General features: G+C 36.5%; 1 protein-coding gene across 1 annotated transcript in view; it reads right to left on the bottom strand.

Annotated features, from left to right (window-relative positions):
• ANKHD1 (ankyrin repeat and KH domain containing 1) overlaps window positions 1-20411 on the bottom strand; it is a gene marked incomplete in the record, with an annotated part of 1187903 nt that extends 1167492 nt beyond the window's left edge. The window contains 3 exon segments of the mRNA XM_053717232.1: window positions 975-1131; window positions 3005-3158; window positions 19977-20411. Coding sequence (XP_053573207.1) covers window positions 975-1131; window positions 3005-3158; window positions 19977-20219 — 554 coding nt within the window.
• Window positions 20412-21771: the final 1360 nt, after the last annotated feature.

Here is a 21771-nt window from a genome sequence, read left to right as displayed (position 1 = left end):
AATGAGTGAGTTTGTCAAGCCCTAGCCCCTAGGTTAACAAATAGCAATCTTTTGAGCTCGGACCTTCAGGCTGCTTTCAGATAAAAAGTGCAATAATAAGAAGTGGAATTCATTAGGTACGTTCACAATGAATAATTCCGATATTAGTTTGTCAAGCGAAATCCAAATATGGTGTGGTTAGTAGCATTTGGCGACTATTAGTGCAACACCCAAAGATCTTTGCCAATCACCCATCCAACACCCAGGATTTGAAGGAAAGTGCAAGAGGGGGGGGGGCATGAGCTCTGAAAGCCCCCCTAATGACAATACATGGTTGTCATCGGCATTTAACTTTGTGTTGATGATGACCATATGTCATGTGCAGTTAAGAGGTCAGAACTGTTTTTGTGCTCTAGAAACTGAATTCTAAGCTTAAACTTGGGAACAAAGTTTAAAAGTATTTTTTTTTTTATATACTTTTTTTTTTTTCTTTGTGTTTTAAAGCAACTGCTATTTAGGGAAAGCACAAAAAGCATTGAAAGGTACATTTTTAGATGGTCTCAGCAAATGCCTTTTTTTGAAAGTATATGCAGTAATTTGGGGGTTATTGTGATTGGCTCTAATGTCCAGGTAAAGATATGGGGACAAAGCAGCTGACCATGTAAGGTTAAACCCTTCAACCCTGCAAACTCCCTACTTTCAAAGCTTGGCAAGTCTGTGTCAAGCTGGTGGCAGAGGCGAATATTTAGACATGCCTGTAGTTTATTAGCGGTCTGGGGCAGCTTTAATTATCCCTGTGTTGTACACAGTTACAGGAGTTGAAATTAATTAACCCTATCTGTGACAGACTTACTGGCAGAGGCAACCCATGTCTGACAATTGGCAATGCAAGAATCTATATAGGTTTCACACATTTTACTCTATAGGTTAGGCACTGTGCAAAATACAAAATGAAAAAAAGGAATTGAAACAAGGAAAATAAGTTTAATACATACTTGTCTACATGTCCTGTATTAAGATTGTTGTCTGCTCTCATCCGAGTCAGTGCAGCAGCAGCTTCATCCAATGCACAACTCACTGAAGAAGTCAGCCTTCTAAGTACTTCGGGATCTGCAAAGGCTTTACCATCGGCAGTGGATAATTTACCAATTCCTTCATCGCACGATCAAATCAAGTTAGTATGGAAAAGACAATGCATAACAGTTATAAGGAAATCCCAAGCCATGCAGCATTAGCAAAAGAAAAAAAAAAAAAAAAGAGGATATAAAATATTACAACGTTTTTGAGCATGTTAAAGCTAAAGCATGACAAAACATTAGTAATTTAAAGGTCTCTAGAAAATCATTCACAAATCTTAACTATATTAAGTATAACAATGTAAAAAATGTCAGATTATTTTGGAAGCAGTAACAATTTAAACAAGTGTGCATGTGCATTCAATTTATAACAAAAATTGACTTTTCCACCTTTTTAGCCAATAGCGTGCTAGCTATCCGGCATGGTGCCAACTGGCACCCATGGCTATCGGCTAAAAGGTGGAAACGTCACCTCACAGCAAAATAGCGTTCTGCCCTGGGCTGCCTGAGAAGTTCAGTGTGGCGAACGCTTCAGACAAATAAAGGAGCTTTTTGCGTGAAGTATTTTATACTTTATGACTGAAAGTTTAGAGTTCTAAAGTATTCAGGATATTCAAATTTAGACTGGGATAAAAAAAAAAAAGTTGGGGTGAGGGGACAGACTACTAGAGCTAAAGAATTTTGAGATATGGATACAAATATATGAATATTGACATGGCAGCCTCTCTTCTCTAAGTATACTACCACCCTTCCTCTATCTTAATATTTGAGATTAACAAACATAGTTTAACATACTACAGTTGCAGCACAAGTTTCCTTATAATTCACATCAATTGCTTTTAAAGTTCGCCATAAGGTGGTGGTAGTATGCCTTTGCATTAAAAAAAATGGGGAGGGACAGGGAGTGGACCTCACTACTGATGAAGTGGCCGATCACACAACAAAAAACACACCCAGTCCTGCCCCTGACAAATGCCTGGATATTCTACCTGCCCTCCCTACTAAAAATACACTTGTCTCTAAAATGGGAAGATTATGTATTGCAACAGATTTGAGAAATTGCATATAAATACAATATCCACAACAACCTAGCTTTCATTCATGAGAAAACAGTAACTTTTTAAACTCAAACTTTGTTACCCAATTAATAACCTTGTCCTATTCAGAATAAACTGAAGAATCGGTGTTCAATTCAAGAAAGCTTGCAGTATTTTTTAATACAGCTATCAACTTTGTCCAGTGTGTAGTTTTACACTAATAAAGTTTAGCTTTGGGTTATTTCCACCCATGCTTTAATCCTAAAATGTGTGTTCCTGGTTACAGCTATATATAGTATAGTAAAGATCCATGTTTGCACCTTTCATGGTTCAGGACACCTACTCCACCTTCTTCAATGCTAAGAAGTATATGCTTTATGATTCTCTGCTTAGTTTTTCCACAGTTGACTTCTTTTGTTAACAGCTAATTGACATATTCACAGAAGGTGATTGGTAGGTACACCTATTTAACTCCTGTATAAGGTCAGGTCAGGTGGCACTAATATCTTTTTTTATCACATATGTTAAAACAAGTCATTCCTTTTTAGCAACTGCTACATATCACCCAGCATACCATAGAAGCCTATATACCAGTATATTTATATTTCATTCCCATCTCTTCTCTGTAAAATATAACAGCTGACCATGTCCTTTGAACTTGGTGAGGGGGAGTGAAGAGGATGACCATGTTTTATAAAGTACATGTAAAGTATAAAGAACCATTAAAAAAACTGTTTAATCCAGCAGTTAAAATGTATACTTAATGCCAAACTACTGAACAAAAAAAATGTCATTCCATACATTCATTATGCAGTTTCACATATATTAATGGTGTTGGCACAGCAAACAATCTGTTAGTAGTATTAGTATTGCTCAATTAAACTACCAATCAACAAGTTCATACATACACACCTGCTGCTTCTAGCAGGGCTTCTAAACGTGCTTGTGTTTCTGGATCAACAGCTCTGAAGTCTGCTCCTTCTGCAGCAGTTGATAAGAATAGCTCTGATGCAGTTTTAAGCACTGGATTATCCAGGTCCTCTTGGTCCAAAATGAAAGATTCAACCTGTAATGAAAGGGGGGGGGGGAAAGCTATATAAAAACAAAATTGTGTCAGATATTCAAATTCGCAGTGAATTATGAACATTCAGTAAAAATTGTCTATTAATCTAAATGAATTATTACAAACTATTCAAGCTACTCATATATATTATGGTGATGGTAAAGTGATGGTAAATCTTAGCCATTAGCCGTGTGGACCAGCTGGCACTAAGCCGGATAGTCTCCACGGCTATTGGCTAAGAAGTGGAAACATCACCTCAGAGCAAAATAGTGTTTTGCCATGGGCTGCCTGAGGAGCTCAGTGTGGTGAACGCTTAAAGCAAATAAAGGAACTTTTGGCGTTAAGTATTTTATAACTAATGACTGAACATCCCCTTTATTTGTTCCACTGGTAAATGCTAGCGGTTCACAAAACGCTAGGATTTACCATCACTTTAAATACTAAAATTTAAAATTCCAACAAAATTCAGCTAGTTATGTAGGACAAAGCAAGAGGGCTGCTCATTATCTGAACCTAAACTGTCTCAGTCGCTATGAGGTTACCTTGCAGAACAGCTGTCACTTCCATCCTTCTTTACAAGAGCTACAGAGTATAAGTGTTTATAAATGCTGCTAGACCGAGCTCTCGCAATACTGATAGAGACTGTAAAATATTGTGATATTAGGTAATCCTAGAAATCTAAATGATAGTATTTTCAATTTACATACAAATAATAAGCCCTTCGTGTCGGCATCAAGTGTTTAACATCGGAAACACTTCCTGGAAAAATGAAATTAAGCGATTTATTGGAATGTAGACTTCCTACTTTGCTAGGCACACCCCCCCCCCACCCCGATTTTTCCTTTCCTGAAAGGAGGTGGCTGCAGGACGTCCTATAAAAAGGTAGGATGTTCCATGCCCTCCTAACAGTATAAAGTAGTTAAATGAGGGGGGAAAATAAACGTATGTTTATCCAAGAGTTCAAAGAGACATTTTACTGTACATTTTTATATGCTTAATGTCTTCACAATTACCTGTTTTGCACACTGGAGTATATAAAAAAAAAAAAAAAAAAAAAAAAAAAAAAAAAAGGGTTTATAAATAGCTCCTTTACCTCGATTTTGTCATTCAAAATAGTTTTTCTTGCATGTTTAAACCACCACCTATACTGAAATTAAGAATACTTAAAAAGGAACTTAAAAACACAAACTTGCTTTGTTCTTTTAGTATCATTTGTGAAGCAGCAGCAATGCAGTACTGGGAACTAGTGGAACACACTGGTTGAGCCAATGTTAAAGGGCTACTGTAAGTAAATATTTTTTATGCCTGTTACTAACTAACTACCCCAAATACGCTTTTTATCAATAGCATTTCATTAACATATCTCTACCGTATATCAGAAATCTTGTCTGCAAATTTAATTGTTTTCCAAACCCACTCCATGGGTATCCTTTGCTCTGTACCAATCCGCTTACAATACCTAGGTTTCAAAATGGCACTTTAAACACAAAATTATTGGTTTAAGTATTTTGAACATGCAGTGCTGAAAATAGTGGGCAGGATAACGTGACATCATCGGCGAATAAAAGATATAACTTTTAGAACGTTATGAAACTTTGTTTTGGAGAAAATATAGGTCAGTAGGTTTTAATTAATGTTTATTAACTTTAATATGTTAGTTGTTTAGCTTAAAAATTATAACAGAAAGTAATCCTTTAAGAGCCATATATCTTCAGCCATCAATCAGCAACTAGCTCTTAGCAGTACATTTCTCCTCCTGAGCATACCTAAGTAAGCTTTTCAAAAGAGGATACCAAAAGAAAGAAGCAAACTAGATAAAATTAAATTGTTAAGTTCAAACACAAAAAATGTATGCTTACCTGAAAAATTAAATTTTATCATAATGGTGAGAGCCCACAAGCCATTACATGTGGGATTAAAGTCAAGACTTACAAGTTGTTGTTTTTTTTTGGGGGGGGGGGGGGGCTGGACAGAGAGATGGGACTAAAAAAATGTAATTGAGGTTTTCAGAAGAAACCTTAGGAAGGAAAGAGTAGTTCATTCTTAAAACTGCTTTATAATGATCAAAAAAAAAAAAAAAAAAAAACACACAACCAGTAAGGAGAAGCACAAGATGCTCTTCTGGGTGAGGAAATGGTAAGAGAATCAGAACATTTCAAGAAAAACTGTAGAATGTCCAGACGGTACTAGGTTCAAATGGTTGAGCCTGAAGGAATCCTCAAGACCAAGTTAAGGTTCCACAGAGGGGAAGCAGAACTGATGATAACTGGTCTTATCCTGACCAAATCTTTAACAAAGGTTCGAATGTCAGGAGGTTATGAAATCTTCTTGTGATACAAGCCTGAAAGGGCAGAAATTTGGCCTTTAAGTGAACTGGCTGATAAACCCTTATCCAGACCATCCTACAAAAACAATTAAGAATTCAAGAAATCTGAAATGAGGTCCAGTGGTAATTCTTAGACACACCAGGAAATAAAACCTTTCCACGCTTTGTGATAAATACATCTTGTAACAGGCGATCTGGCCTGAATCAAAAAAAAGTGTCCATCACTTGACCTGAAAAAAACCTCTGAGACAAAAATCAGATATTCAATTGCCATGACATCAAACTGAGTTATTTAAGATCTTGATGGATAAAGGGACCTTGAGAGAGAAGGTTCTTCCTGGAAGGAAGACACCAAGGCTGGCTTAAGGACAATTGTACCAGATCTGCATACCAAGTTCTGCGAGGCCATGCCAGAGCAAGAAAAATCACTGAGGCCCTTTCCCGTTTTATCCTAGATATTATCTTTAATAGTAAAAATAAAAAAGGGAATATGTAAAGAAATTGAATGGCTAAGAAATCACTAGTACATTTTAGAGTCACTTGTAGATCTCAAGATCTTGCACAATACTGGTGTAGCTTGTAATTCAAGCAATAAGGTCTATGTCTGGCTTTCACCAAAGATTAAAAATATACCTTCTAATTCAATAACCATACTCCAGGGTGAAGGTGCTTACAACTGAAGAAGTCAGCTTCCCTATTGTCCACAACCAGAATGTGAATATCTGAAATCAAGCAATGATGATGCCCTGCCCAAGTCAGAATATGGGCTACCTCTTTCAAGGCACTTTGAGCACCACCATGGTGGTTGATGTAAGATACTACTGTGACATTGTCTAACTGAAACCTTAGAAAAGACTCCAGTCTTAACAGGAGCCAACACTGGAGAGCCCTGAAGATTGCACAGAGCTCTAAGATGTCTATCAAAAATCTTGCCTCCTGAGGAGACCAAACTTCCTGCATTTTCTGGGAACCCTAGAAAGCACCCTAACCCAGCAGGCTGGCATCCAGAGTAAATGAGCCGAGTCGAACAGAGGGAATAGGCTCCTTAAATCAAGATTGGCGAGTCTGCCATCAAGTTAAATAATGTCTTAAAGTCTAAACAGATCTGAGATCTGTTGAAATCTCTATTCTAGTGTAACAATGTTTAAAGCAGCAAATGATGTAAATGTAACAGCATATGAAGCTGCTACTATAATACCAACTACTTACATGCATTGAAGCAGTGTAGGAAGAAGAGTTTGCTGGAGAAGAGCAAAGATCTTCTTCAAATTGAGTTTGCGAGCATCTGTGATAGTCTCATTGTTACAGAGTTTATGATTAAGCCCAGAAAAACAACTCTGGTATGTGGTAGTAGAGAGCTTTTTCAGGAGGTTGATTTTCCAATTATAGGAAAGGAGGAACTGAATTAACTGTATGAACCATCTGAAAGAAGCAGTCTGCACCAGAATGTAGTCTGGGTAAGAAGCTACTGCCAAGCTCTCACTACTTACAAAAGAGATCTGAGAACCATCAAGACAATTATTAGTGCTCTTGCCAGACCAAATGGGAGTGGCACATTTTGAATAATCTAAGAAATGTTGTATGATCCCTGTTAATAGGGGGTTATGCAAATAGGCATCTTTCAAGTCTATGGTAGACATAAATTGACCCTCCTGCACTGAAATGGTAACATAGTACAAAACGTATTCAGAGATACAAGATCGGTCAGTAAGTCACTACTTTCTTTGTAACAATGAAAAAGGCTTGAATAGAAACCCCTGAATCTGTTCCACCAAGGGGACCTGAGCAATCCCTTCCATGGCTTCTAGGTCTATTACATATGCCAAGAAAGCACTGACCTTTAAATTATATGAGAAATGCGGAATCTTACTATAGGAGAGTGAGCTCAAAAGCCTAGGCGTTACTCCTAGGGCATTATGTTCAGTACGCAAGGAACGTGAATATAATTTTCTCTAAACCACCTGGAAACAAATATTCAGTCTGACCCCCACCATAATAGGGTCTGGGTTGGGGGCAGCTCCTTCATGCCGATTTGGAGAAGGGACAGGCTTTTTTTATTTTGTCTGTTTATGTGCAAACCTGGTTTCTCTTGGTTTAAGGCCAGACTTGTAGGTGTCTGACTTCTGAGACATTGAAGGGGAAGGATCTTTCCGTGAAATCATGTAGCCGACTTAAACCTGCCCTTAGATTTTTTGTCTTGCGGCAGGAAAGCTCCTTTACCTCTAGTGACTGTAGCAACGATAGCATCCAGACTAGGTCCAAACAAGATCTTTTCCTGAAATTGGAGGGAAAGAAATCTGTCTAAGGGATGAGTGTTAGGTCTTGAGACTTTAATCCCACATGTGATGGCTCAAGGACTCTCACCATTTTATGAAAGAAATTACATTCTCTGATTCATGAAGGAAAAATAAATTGGGTTTTATGTTCCTTTAAGTATTCTGTAGCTTGTATCTAGCTATACAGGATTCTGTACGTGAAGGAGAGCCAAATAATTCTTAAAAAGCTCTCCTAATATTGTGTGTATATGCTGGCAAGTTTTTGATCGTCAGGCCCTAAGTATTGGCCATTGAGTGTAGATAAAGTGATAAGGATGCCTTAATATCTGGAGGCTCATCCATTTATATGGGTATGTTCTAAAGAAAAATGAATTGAGGCTTCAAATCAGTAAAAACAGCAATTTAATTTTAAAAACTAAACCTAAAGTTTCAAATGCTCTGCTGCTACTATAACATTATTGGGAAAACAATACGTTGAAACCAATTTTACAGTACATAATCTCTCTCTCAGTTTTGGTGCTTAAAGGGACAGTCAAGTCCAAAAAAAAAAAACTTTCATGATTTAAATAGGGCATGGAATTTTAAACCCAATTTACTTTTATCACCAATTTTGCTTTGTTCTCTTGGTATTCTTAGTTGAAAGCTAAACCTAGGAGGTTCATATGCTAATTTCTTAGACCTTGAAGACTGCCTCTAATCTGAATACATTTTGACCACTAGAGAGCATTAGTTCATGTGTTTCTTATAGATAACATTGAGCTCAAGCACGTAAAGTGACCTAGGAGTGAGCACTGATTGGCTAAACTGCATGTCTGTCAAAAGAACTGAAATAAGGGGGCAGTCAGCAGAATCTTAGATACAAGATAATTACAGAGTTAAAATGTGTATTATTATAACTGTGTTGGATATGCAAAACTGGGGAATGGGTAATAAAGAGATCATCTTTCTTTTTAAACAACAAACATTCTGGTGTTGACTGTCCCTTTAATGATCAAAAAAAAAAAAAAAAAAATCGCCAGCATTGAAAGAAATCTTGCAAAAAACTTGGTGCGATTTTTTTAGCTTATTATATTGTAATATATGTCTCTTATTCACATCCAAAACCCGGAATAGCTCGATTAACAGCTCTCAAGCTAAAATGTGTCTATCTAAAATTCTGAAAGGATTTACTAACAAGACTTTGATTATCTAAAGCTTTCTGCACTGTTCAGATTATCTAGACCCTTAGGCCCCCATTAACAAACTCTCCGCTCAGATGAGATGATCTAAAATGATCCTCCAACACTGCAAGAAGCTGCTTCATTCATACGATATCCTGTGTTGAAGAGATACCTAGGTAGGCATCGGGACCACTACAGAGCAGAGGTGCTTGGCCAAAAGAAGCGGTAGGCACGCGGCCCGGGACTGTACACTGATAGACTTGGAACAGAGTCAGAGAGCAGAATTTTCATAGTTTGCGCGCCTAAACCATTTCTTTAGTGATTTATTTTTAAGTGCTCTGTTTATCTTTCATTTGATGCTCTGCTGAGCCAGGGAGCAGCTCTAGGCATGAGCTTTATAATTAATGCAGTGCACATATTTTGTATGTGTCTGAGTTTTTGTGTGTGCGTGTGTGTGTGTGTGTTTTCTGGGGAGGAGGGGGGGTGACAACATAACTTACCGCATCGGGTGACACCAACCCTAGTGACGCCATTGTACGTCTGTATTCTCCTAAAACTTTGGGGCTTGGTTAATTTATTTAGAAATAAGCAAAAACTATTAAAAAAAAAAAAATTAAAAAAACAACAAAAAAAAAAACTTTATGGGCTATATAAATAGATCTACAAGATATTTATGCAAAGAAAAAAAAAAAAAAAAAAAAAGTGTATAAATGTCCCTTTGAGTTATTACATTTAAAAGGGATATAAAACCCAACAATTTTCTTTTGCGATTCAGACAGAGCATACCATTTAAAAAAAAAAAAAAGTTTTTAGTGTACTTCTATTAAAAAAAATGTGCTTCATTCATATGATATCCTGTGTTGAAGAGATACCTAGGTAGGCATCGGGACCACTACAGGGCAGGAAATAGTGCTGCCGTCTAGTGCTCTTGGAAATGGATAACATTCTTGCAAAACTGCTGCCATATAGTGTTCCAGAAATGGGCCGGCTCTTAAGCCTACATTCCCTGCTTTTCAAATAATATTGAGAAGAAAAATCGATAATCAAAGTTGTTTAAAATCGTATTCTCCATCTGAAACATGAAAGAAAAATGTTGGGTTTCATATCCATTTAGCTTTGCACTTTTTAGTTTGTATTTTAATGTGTTTAGGATTGTGATTTTACCATTTCTGATTATTCCTTAAAAGATTCTGAGTAACTTTAACAAGTTAGGATTATACTTTGTATATTTCACAAAATAACATTGCACTTTGTATGAAAATGGGATCACAATTGTCAATTTTCTTTAAGCATTTTACATTTGCTGGTCTCACTGATTTTTCTTGCCAGCTGTATGAAGGTCAAGTTTGCTCAAAACTCACAATACACTTATTGAACTGTCAGACAGGTAATGTATATTAAACTAGAAGCAAATGAAAGTTAAATTGAGGCAAACACATATCCCAGAGCTTCAGGCTCTGACTTTTTTTTTTTTTTTTTTTTGGAGAATTTAGTGAACTTAGCCCTTGTGAAGTCTGCACTGTAATTTGTCTCCAAATGTTTGATCATCGGGCCATTATGGTTCAAAATACTATCATGCTGTGTTATGTTATTAAGGTGTCCGAATTACAATCAGAATAGCAGGTAAAATGTTTTAAAGGGATCTAATCACTGTTCGAATGCTTTCTTTCCAAAAGGCATTTTATTACACTTCACTGTAAGATGTGATGGTTCTCTGTCAGTAGCATAAATATTCAAAGCAGCATTGCCCAAGCAGTGAGGGTGTAATGTAAATTATTTGTTTAGACATTATTAAGAGACAATACAATTGTGAACTGAAACTCTTGTTACAATAAAAAATAGTGAAACTTGTACATCATTAGTAAACCTATATGAGCCAGGGGATTGTGTGTATATTGTGCATGTGTATATATGGTGTTATATGTGCATTATACTGTAAAAAAAAAAAAAAAAAAGCCGCTACAATCTTGCAACTTAAAAAAAAAAAAAATTCTAACTGCACTGATCAAGTTTACTTCTAATAATCGCAGTATATATTTATTAAAATTTCTTTCCCCCTCTTCTCCACATGTGCACGCTCACCTTGAGAAAAGGGTGCCAGGGTGCTTTGCAAAAATCCATACAGAAGCAAAAAAGTCCTAAGCCCTCCCTGGACTTCTTTCAGACAATTTTTTTATTGCATAACATTTCGGAAACCGACACACACTATTTTTGTAAAAGAATAAAAAAAGTGCCACTAAAAAAAATAAAAATAAAAAAAAAAAAATATGAGAAAGGGTCAAGATTATTTACAATGCTTGAAATATTTTACAGCCCCATCTTGTGAAAACTAGAATATTTTCATGATGATTACAAATATCACCAGTTATGAGTTGGCAGAGGGGTGTGGGTACACCCACAAAAAAGGGGTGTGGGTGCCCCCACAAAAAAAAGCCATGCATATAATCTCTCTCTATATCTGCATATGTATGTTACAGGCTAATAACAGCTAAGTTACACAGAAATGTTTTAAAGCCTTCACAGCCCTATGTATTCTGTGTAACCAAGGGATGCAGTAAGTGTGTCTCATTAAAAAAATTTATTAGAGGACTAAATGTTTACAATTAGAAATTCTGTTATACTGTTAATTTGCATTATATAACAATTCTGTTTGACACCAAAAAAATTGGATTTTATAGCCTTTAGCAATGATCACAATTGATAAACACAGTGTATATAAAAAGCAAAGTGGTTTATCTGATATTAAAAGGTCAACTATGTGCTCCTACACACTAAAGCCAGTCGTAATGTTGATATCTTTCCATAGTTCAATAAATCCATATGATGCAGAGGGATATCAATAGGGTTCACAAATAGTTATATGGAATCAATTGTGCAATAGCAATAGGCTCTTACATTGCACAGCATTTTATATTTGCATTTTTATGTGTATTCAATAGGCTTTAAAAAAAATCCTGTTATTGTTATAAATATATATTTATTTATTTTTTAAATGACATACATTTTTCCCATACATGTAATTCTAAAATATTTGACACAAACAGGATATTAATACATGTTGAAACCATAATTATAAAAGAGTAAAATGGCATAAACACTAAAATAGCTCTAGAAAATTAGCAGTGGCAGCCACGTAAGTGACATAGCCTCTCTTTATGGTAGAGTGGTGCAGGGATAGCTCCTTCAGAGCACCAGCGTTTCAGTCTCGCTCAGAGGGAGCCTGAAACTCTACTTAAAAGGGACAGTCTCGCTCAGAAATAAACTTTCATGATTCAGATAGGGCATATAATTTTAAACAACTTTCCAATTTACTTTTGTCATCAAACTCTTAGTTCTCTTGGTATTCTTAGTTGAAAGCAAAACCTAGGCCGCCTCTTATCTGAATGCATTTGACCGTTTTTCACAGCTAGAGGGCATTAGTTATAGTGTGCCATATAGATAACATTATGCTCACGCCTGTGGAGTTAACTAGGAGTCAGCACTGATTAGCTCAAATGCAAGTATGTCAAAAGAGATAAGGGGGCAGTCTGCAGAGGCTTAGACACAAGGTAATCAAAGAGGTAAAAAAGTGTATTAATATAAACTGTTGGCTGTGCAAAACAAGGGGATTATCTATCTTTTTAAACAATACAAATTCTGGAGTAGACTGTCCCTTTAACCCAGGAACCAAGGATCCACTTTCTCCTAGAATATAACCCCTTGGCCCCTAACTTTTTGGGTTATTCTCCATAAATCTACATTCAAATACCAGTGTATGGCTCCTAAAAGTAGGTATACGTATGTCTGGCTCCTTAATATTCTTACTGGCTCCTAAATTTTTAACAGATTTGTCGACCCCTGCTTTAACCTATCCACGACACTTTAGGTGGCGGATTGCAAACATTTCAATCAGATCAAGATGATTCAAAGACACCACTTGCGTGCAGTCGGCCGTGCGCCAGCAGGATGCGGCATTGCACAATCAGCAAATTGTGCCATGTTAACTTCAGGCAGCGTATTGCTGCCCGCTTGTCATGATGCTGGGCAGGCGCGACTGCGAACCTCATCCGCCGAGCCTTTGATAAATGGAGCCCAAAAAAAAAAAAAAGAGAGCAGTGCCTATGAAACCGCATTAACTAAACCATAGAACCTGTGAATATAGTCTACCATAAGAATCACAGGATTCTTAAAATGTTTATGATAGACCGTAGGATGAATAGCATGCAGTACTGAGAAAAATGGTATGGTTAAAAAATAAAATAAAAATATCACATAAACACGCAAGAATTGTATATGTATGTATATTATAATATATTCATAGACAAATATGTATATACGCACACATTATAAACATAAAACGTGGGGTTGTATTTCACAGCTAGAATGCCTAGAAAGGATCCAGGCTCCCCAAACTTTTAAGTGTGCCTGGTGGGGGGCGCCCATGGGTGTCTTGAAACTATGATGCAAACAGGGTGCAAGGACCTAATTTTAAACAATATGAAATTGTAATCTAAAATGGTTAATTATGTGTAGTTAAAAAACTGAAATATACTTTCATTATTTTATTCAATTTTCCTGTAATTTAACTTTAAAAATGTTTTGGTTTTTTAAACTCCCCTGAGTTTCTATAAAGTAATGGGTACATAGGAGAATCTAAAAATGATTCCACACAGTTTTATTGGCACACAAAAAAAGATAAATAGAAAACTAGAACAAACATGATGGCTCCCATTAAATAAACAGGTTTACCCAAAAACTCTCTCTCCTTTAATTGTTCCCAATGGTCCATTTTACCTGCTGAAGTGTATTAAAATGTTTACAGATAGCTCCTTAGCCTTTATATTGGCATTTCAAATAGCCGATTTAGCCTGTAGTATCCCTACCTATACATAGGTATAGGCTATTGAGAAACTATGTAAACACAGCGAGCAGAATAAAATTACACACAGTGAGAGGTGGAAGAGAAAGCTTTAAAATGTTTATTTTCAATTGTTCTAAATATTGGGACAGAGATAAGAAAAGGAAGCATTTAAAAAGGGATATTAAACCCACATTTTTTTCCCTCTTTCATGATTAAGATATAGCATGCAATAAGCAACTTTCTAATTTACGCCTATTATCAATTGTTCTTAGTTTTCTTGGTATCTTTATTTGAAAAAGTGGGAATGTAAGCTTAGGAGCCAGCCCATTTTTGGTTCGGCATATAGTTAGTGCTTGCTGATTGGTGACTAAATAAAGATACCAAGAACACAAAAAAAATGCTAATAGGAGTAAATTAGAATGTTGCTTAAAATTCCATGCTCTATCTGAATCAAGGAAGAAAAAAATTTGGGTTTCATATCACTTTAATCCCTTAGTAACCAGACCATTTTTCAATGTTCTTACCGTTAAGAACCAGGGCCATTTTTACATTTTTGCAGTGTTTGTGTTTAGCAGTAATTTTCCTCTTACTCATTTACTGTACCCACATATTATATACAGTTTTTCTCGCCATTAAATGGACTTTCTAAAGATACCATTATTTTCATCATATAATACAATTTACTTTTTTTTTAAAAAAAAAAAAAAACACCTTTCTAACTTTGACCCCCAAAATCTGTTACACATTTACAACCACCAAAAAACACCCATGCTAAATAGTTTCTAAATTTTCTACTGAGTTTAGAAATACCCAATGTTTACATCTTCTTTGCAAGCTATAAGGCAATAAGTAGCACTTTGCTATTTTCAAATAATTTTTTTTTTTCAAAAATAAGCAATAGTTATATTGTAACATTAATATATGTCAGGAATCCCTGAATAACCCTTTACATGTATATAATTTTTTTTAGAAGACAACCTAAAGTATTGATCTACGCTCATTTTGAAATATTTCATGCCACCATTTCACCGCCAAATGCAAACAAATAAAAATAATTCACTTTTCACAAACTTTAGGTTTCTCACTGAAATTATTTACAAACAGCTTGGGCAATTATGGCACAAATGGTTGTAAATGCTTCTCTGGGATCATCTTTGTTCATAAATAGCAGACATATGGCTTTGGCATTGCTTTTTGGTAATTAGAAGTGTAGGATCCCCCATTACCCCGAAACCTTCCTGATCCTCCTCCCAAACATCTCTCTAAGCCTCCCCCCTCAACCTATTGGCCGCAATCATAGGTACTGGCAGCTGTCTGCCAGTACCCAGTTTACTAACAAATTTGCCCTTTCTTTTCTAAAAATAAAAAAAAAATAAAAATTTAAACACCCAATTTTCCGTAGTGTGGCTGCCCCCACTCAATACCCTTCCCCCCTTTTGTGGTTTCATAGTGCAAAAACAGCTATTTTGTATTAAAAAATAAACCTAACAGAGCTATTACCCATACATTTTATACTCTGTGGCTGGTATAACAAGTCATTGTAAACACATGAAAGGGATAATAAACTCCCCCCCCCCCCTTTTCAGGATTCAGATAGATTATGCAATTGTAAACAACTCTGTTGAAAAGGATACCTAGGTAGGCTCTGGAGCTGGTGATTGGTGGATACCCATATTAATGGCTCACTCATGTGCATCATGGTTTCTTCAACAAAGGATACCAGAAGAATAAAGCAAATTAGATAAAAGATGAAAATTGGAAAGCGAATATGTACACCCCTGTCCGCCCTTGAATGATAAATCGAGCCCTATATGGATCATGAAAGAAAAACCTTCACAGTACACTTAATCTTCTTTTCTATAGCCTTAAAATGTGACCTAGTCAAACACTTGCCTTGGAATAAACAGCGCTTCTACCAATATGGGCCATGAATATATTTGTATAAAGTAATCATATCACCTCTCAAGGGCCTTTTTTTTCTACAGTAAACAAGACCCAATTTGGCTAACCTTTCCTTAGTTTAAATCCTCCATTTCCCTCATTAGTTTTGTGGCCCTTCTCTGAACTTTTCCTAATTATGAAAAATCACAGCACTGGTCGCCAGAACAGCAATCCATACTCAAGGTGAGGTCCTACCAGGGATTCATACGACGACAGAATTGTGCTCTTTTTTTTTCCCCTTACACATATATATATATATATATATATATATATATATATATATATATATATATATATATATATATATATATATATATATATATATATATACACACACACACACATATATACACACATACATACACGTCTTAGAAGTGACTGCTTCCAAGTTTATGTTCCTTTACAGCAGTGTCTAAAGAACCCATTCTTTAGTGCACAAACATTTACTCAAGCTCTTAAGACATATATATCACTCAAAGATGCACTTCTTCCTTTAATCAATGCACTGCTGGCACCCCAGATTACATCACTTGCGTAGCAGCTGCTAGTTTATAAAAGATACCGAGTCCCCAAATCACCTTCCTGTACTGGCAGTGCAATACCACACCGGTATGTGAATGAGCACAGGCATGACAGCAAGGATGTCTCTTCTTCAATCCACAAGGGGCCATCCAGAGAGCTCCTCCTGCTGCTATACAGAAGAAGATACATCCACACTGACTGCTTGCTGTACCAGCCCCATAACTGGATGTGGTCCCAATGCTCAGAATGAATTGCTGCAGCTATGCTGCGCCCGAGGGACACCAGGGAACGTGACATTCATGCAAAAGCTAAACAGCTAGAGCTGGTGGTCTCTTCAAAACACTTTTTTTATTATTTATTTTTTTTAAACTAAAAGACCCTGCATATAATTTTGTGATTTTGCTTTGCATTCATTTCTGTAAATAAATCCTAAAGTGAAAAGGAAATCAACTGAGTGCCCAAGGCAGCTCTTTTTACAATTTAAAGAGACAATATTAATAATCGATTTAAAAGATAAATCAATTTACTTTTTTAAAACAGCTAAAGCTTAGTTATTGCTATACAGAATGGATTCAAAAGAAGAAATAATTAAGCAGCACTATTGCAACCAATGAAGCAAAGCAGTATGTTGGTAGCCCAGAGGTTGAATGCCACCTTGGGCATTTTTGCAATGCATTCCCACCTCCTGATTTAACAATCTTTTTGGAGGTCCTTCAAACTTTCTTCGTAGTTTGTAATTAAAGAAGCAGTAAACACCTTGCAGGAGACTTCTGTTGACTTGGTATAATAAAACATCAGCAGATTCCTTACCTTTTTAAAACTAATTAACAATGTTACTGCAATTGTTTTTCAATATCCAAACTCCACCCACCGTTTGTCTAATTTGGAGGAGTTAATCTGCTGACAAGGCTAGCTACCGTCTTAGTATTGCACTGTTTTGCAGTTGTTAATAGTTAAAGGGCCATTATAGTAATAAAATGGCATGCTCTAATTCAATAGAGCATGTCATTTATCATTGAAAGCTATGGGTTTAAACCCCACTTAAAGGTTAAATACATAGTTAAAGAGATACTTGGGACCGGAGCGCAAGTTGCACAACCCAGCTGCATGATTAGCGCTGCTGATTATATCAGTGACCATTTCCACTCAGGACCAAACAGTACATTATGGGTCCTGAGCACTACATGAGCTATGTTTTTAACCCCTTTGCATGGGTTAAGCACATAGATTTGAAGCCTTGCTAGTGATAAAAGGACATGCTCTAACAACTTAAGAGCATGTCATTTTATCCCTATAATGGCCCTTTTGGGCCAATTAGGGAAATATATGCAGCATGGTTAGCCCTGAAAATCAGCAGCTTGTATTTCAAGTTCTGAGTATTAGAAAATCTTCCATTTTCAGAGCTAAATTACATGAAAGGGGGCAAAATGAATAATGAATGTACTGTATACTGCAAAGTTAATTATTCATAACTAAATATTTTATATACAAATCTTAAGATGTTTACTCTCCCTTTAATGTTATAGTCTGAGTGATTTCCCTGAAAAGTTATAGAATTTACAGGTTTATTTTAAACAAATAGTCCACTGTAGATCATGTATAAAAAAAGTTGTAAAGTTTTATAAAATGAGGGGATAAGAAGAGAGGCGCTTATAGGGGTTTGAAAAGTATATTTAGAGATTACTTACATGCTACACATGCATATGCATCATTAAAGGGTCATCAAATTGAGGGAGAGTTACTAAACTTCAGCCCGGAAAGCAAAATTCCCCAAGTGTTGGATTCACGAGACAGCGAATGATCAAATTAAACTTGCATGACAGATACTTTTCAAATTACTTATGACATTGATTTTGTTCTCTTGGTACCCTTTGAAAGAATGCATACTTAGATAAGTTCAAAAGTCGCATGCACTAACGGAAGCTAGCTGGTGAATGGTGGCTACCACATTTGTCTCTCGTCATTGCCGCAAGTGAATTGCTGCTCTTGAGATGGCTTTACCTATGTTTAACCCCTTTGCAGTAAGTAAGCACAACAATTCAATAATAAAATGGTCAAGACTATTTCCTTTGTCTTACATTTATGGCCCTTAGTGTAAAATGTTATATTTATTATATTTTTTTGTGGGGGGGGGGTGTCTTTCATGACTCAGAGAGAAGAGAATTGTAACCAACTTTCTAAATTGACTTTTTAGCAAATTTGCTTAATTCTGTTAGATAATGGAAGTATATTGGAAAGTTGCTTGAAATTGCATGCTATATCTGAATCATGAATATATATTTTATATTAAAAAGGGACATGAAACCCAACATTTTTCTTCCATGATTTAGATAGAGCCTACATTTTTAAACAACTTTTCAATTTACTTATTTTATCTAATTTGCTTCATTCTCTTGTCATCCTTTGTTTAAAAGCATATCTAGATGGGCTCAGGAGCAGGGAGCTAGCTGCTGATTGGTGCCTGCACATATATGCCTCTTGTGATTGGCTTACCGATATGTTCAGAAAGTTCCCAGTAGTGTATTGCTGCTCCTTCAAGAAAGGATACCAAGAGAATAAAGCAAAATTGATAATAGAAGTGAATTAGAAAAATGTTTTCAATTGTATGCTATATCTAAATCATGAAAGAAAAATTTGGGGTTTCATGTCCCTTTAACATTGAGTTGACTGGTAACTTTTTCCCTCTGAGCAAGCAGTAACTTTTAGGCACGACTAGTAAACTATAGTGATAGTCTTTAAAATATATATATCTTGAAATTTCCACAAGTCCACGAGAAAGATATTGCAGAGTATAAGTAAAAAAAATTTTAAAAAGTTTACTTCCGATCTTTATCAATGAGTTTGCTAGTAACTTTGTCTCTATGGGCTAGCAACTTAACCCCTGACTAGTTAACACTAATTATATATATATATATATATATATATATATATATATATATATATATATATATATATATACATATACACATACACACACACACACATTTAATTATTTTTAATTTCTTGGCAACACTAAAGACAAGGCCTCTCTAAATTGTTTCTTCTATGAACTTTTTGGATTATTTAAATAATTTACACATTCCGAAAAGTTTTGAGCTCCAGTTTTAATCTTAGAAGACTTTCCCCCCTTGCTCTCCAGGGATTTGTACACATCACTAACACTGTTTATCTTAATTTTACTTTCTAGCGGATTTTGTACCCAGTTTCCTCTTGGGTAGATACCCATATCAGGGGACATACACCAGATTTATTCTAATAGTCCAGCGCAAGAGATGGGATATGCACCCACTCCAGTCTGAGAGCAGTGCATACCTGTGTGTGTGCATTTATACACAGATATGCTAGTCATGCACAATTGTATAAACACACACAAAAACTCAGTTGACAAGATGTGGCTGTCAACGTATGTACGTCACAGCATGATGAAACGATATTATTACGGTTCCTTTCCAGAAGCAATATTTAGATGTCATGCCATTATTTCAATGCGTCCTACAGCCAGAGTCACTCCTGGGGTGTGTACTGCGCAAAACCTGATCTACTGTACTTCACCATGTGTGCTTGGGATGAGAGTTTCTAAAATAGGCTGGGCTGTCGGTAGGAGTGCGAGGGCCCACGAGTGTCACAGTATTGCCGCTGTCCCTAAAGGATCTGACAGCAACAACACCGGTACATGCGTGTGACTTACATTGAGCCAGGTGACCCCGGCAATACTTCCGTCTGAGTTTCCACACAGCGGAGTCTGCAATTACTTACTTCAGACACTTCGTCCTCGTCGCTGCCAGAGCCAGTTCCGGAGGACAGAACAGCAGCAGCTGCCAATCGAAAATCAAGGCGATCGTTTCCAGCAGTCGATTCCCCGAACAGACGAACCTTATTGCCAGAGAGGCCGACTCCAGACTCAACCCCAACTCCAAGTGGGGAGCGCGGAGTCACCGAGTCAATCTCATCCTCAAACCCGTCCGTCAGCATTTCCGTCCCGGTTACAGCATTCTGCATAGCTCCGTTTTGTTAAATAATCGTTAATGGGTGAAGTGCGCGAGACTTAACTTTATTTCTTTAGTGCGTCCACTTCAGAAAATCCTAGAAAACACATCTGAAGTATAGAATTTAGACCAACCCGTTCCCTAGCCATTAACTTCTGATAGTCTAACTTGCTGTGTATCTAGAACGCCCTCTGTAGAAGGAACTCGTTCAGCTATTGGTCAGAAGACAAGGAATCTAAAAGCTAATTAGTCCGAATTGCCATCAGTCAGCCTGTCGTCACGCGCTCTCACTGCTAAGTTGCGTTTACTCAACAAGCAGCTGATGTCACCGCCTCTAGTCTCGCAAACCTGGCAGCTGAATGGCCAAGGCGTTCTGTCAGTAAAGTGACGTGTGAGTGGCTGCTCTCAGCTTCACCTCTGAATGGTGGCTTAGTGGCGTGCAATGCTTTGAGTACTGCACCTTACATGCCCACTTGTGTCATGCGCTGACACTGTGGACACTAATCGGTTTACTAATGTACTGTTCCTACTTAGCTTTAGCCTGTCAGCTGCAAAGTGTGCCTGACAGGTGATTGGTCTCCTCAGCTGCCAGTAACATGACCTTATGAGTGGGGGATGGAAATAAGGCTAATGCTTGTTGCCCCAAACATTTTGTAAATTGCGATATGCCATAAAATACTTCAAATTAACTATCCAAAGAAAAAAGTAACTTCTATTTTATCAGAGACCGAGGCCTTTTAATCTCTAGATGGCCTCCGGCATGTTTATGTAATTGCTGCAAACTTTATACGTTTATGGCAAAGTGTTACAAGTGTCCACTTTACCACTAGCGTTTTTTCTTTTTTGGGGACAATAATGGTTGTTTGGTAAATTCTTGGCTTCTTAGTAAAGGATGGTAAAGAAATCTGTAAAAGTGTCCACTACTCTTGTTTGTTTGTTTTTAATTATTGTAAACCATTTAGTTTCGTCATCACACTTTACACTATATGTTGCTTGGATATTCATTCCTAGAGTCACAAAGTTTTCTTCTGCAGAATTATAGGGATATGAAAACCAACATTTTTTTCTTTAACGATTCAGATAGAGCATGCAATTTTAAACAACTTTCTAATTTACTTCCATTATTAATTTTTCTTCATTGTCTTGTTATCGTGTGTTGAAAAGCATCAACGTTGGCTTAGGAGCTTGTCCAGTTTTGCAAGAATGGTATCAATTTGCAAGAGAACTAGATGGCAGGCTGTTTCCTGCCATTTAGTCCTCTACACACTGATTTAGGTACCTCTTCAACAAAGAATATCTTTAAAAATCAGCAAATTTTATAATAGAAGTAAATTGGAAACTTTCTAAAAATTGTATGCTCTGTCTGAATCACAAAATATTTTTGGGGGGTTTCATATCCCTTTAATGGCATTTAAAATGTTTGCATATTTTATCCTTTATCAAAACTGAATACAATCCTTTTTCTGTTTTCTTATTAGACATTTTTCATTTTCCCCATCCTTTTATCCTCATACATTACTTTAAACAACATTTCTTCCAATTGTACGCTAATACAAATAGTATAT

The sequence above is a fragment of the Bombina bombina genome, chromosome 6, assembly GCF_027579735.1.
Source record: "Bombina bombina isolate aBomBom1 chromosome 6, aBomBom1.pri, whole genome shotgun sequence".
In the NCBI taxonomy this organism is placed as follows: domain Eukaryota; kingdom Metazoa; phylum Chordata; class Amphibia; order Anura; family Bombinatoridae; genus Bombina; species Bombina bombina.
The sequence above is the reverse complement of the archived record's forward strand: the minus strand, read 5'-3'. Positions and strand labels throughout refer to the sequence as shown.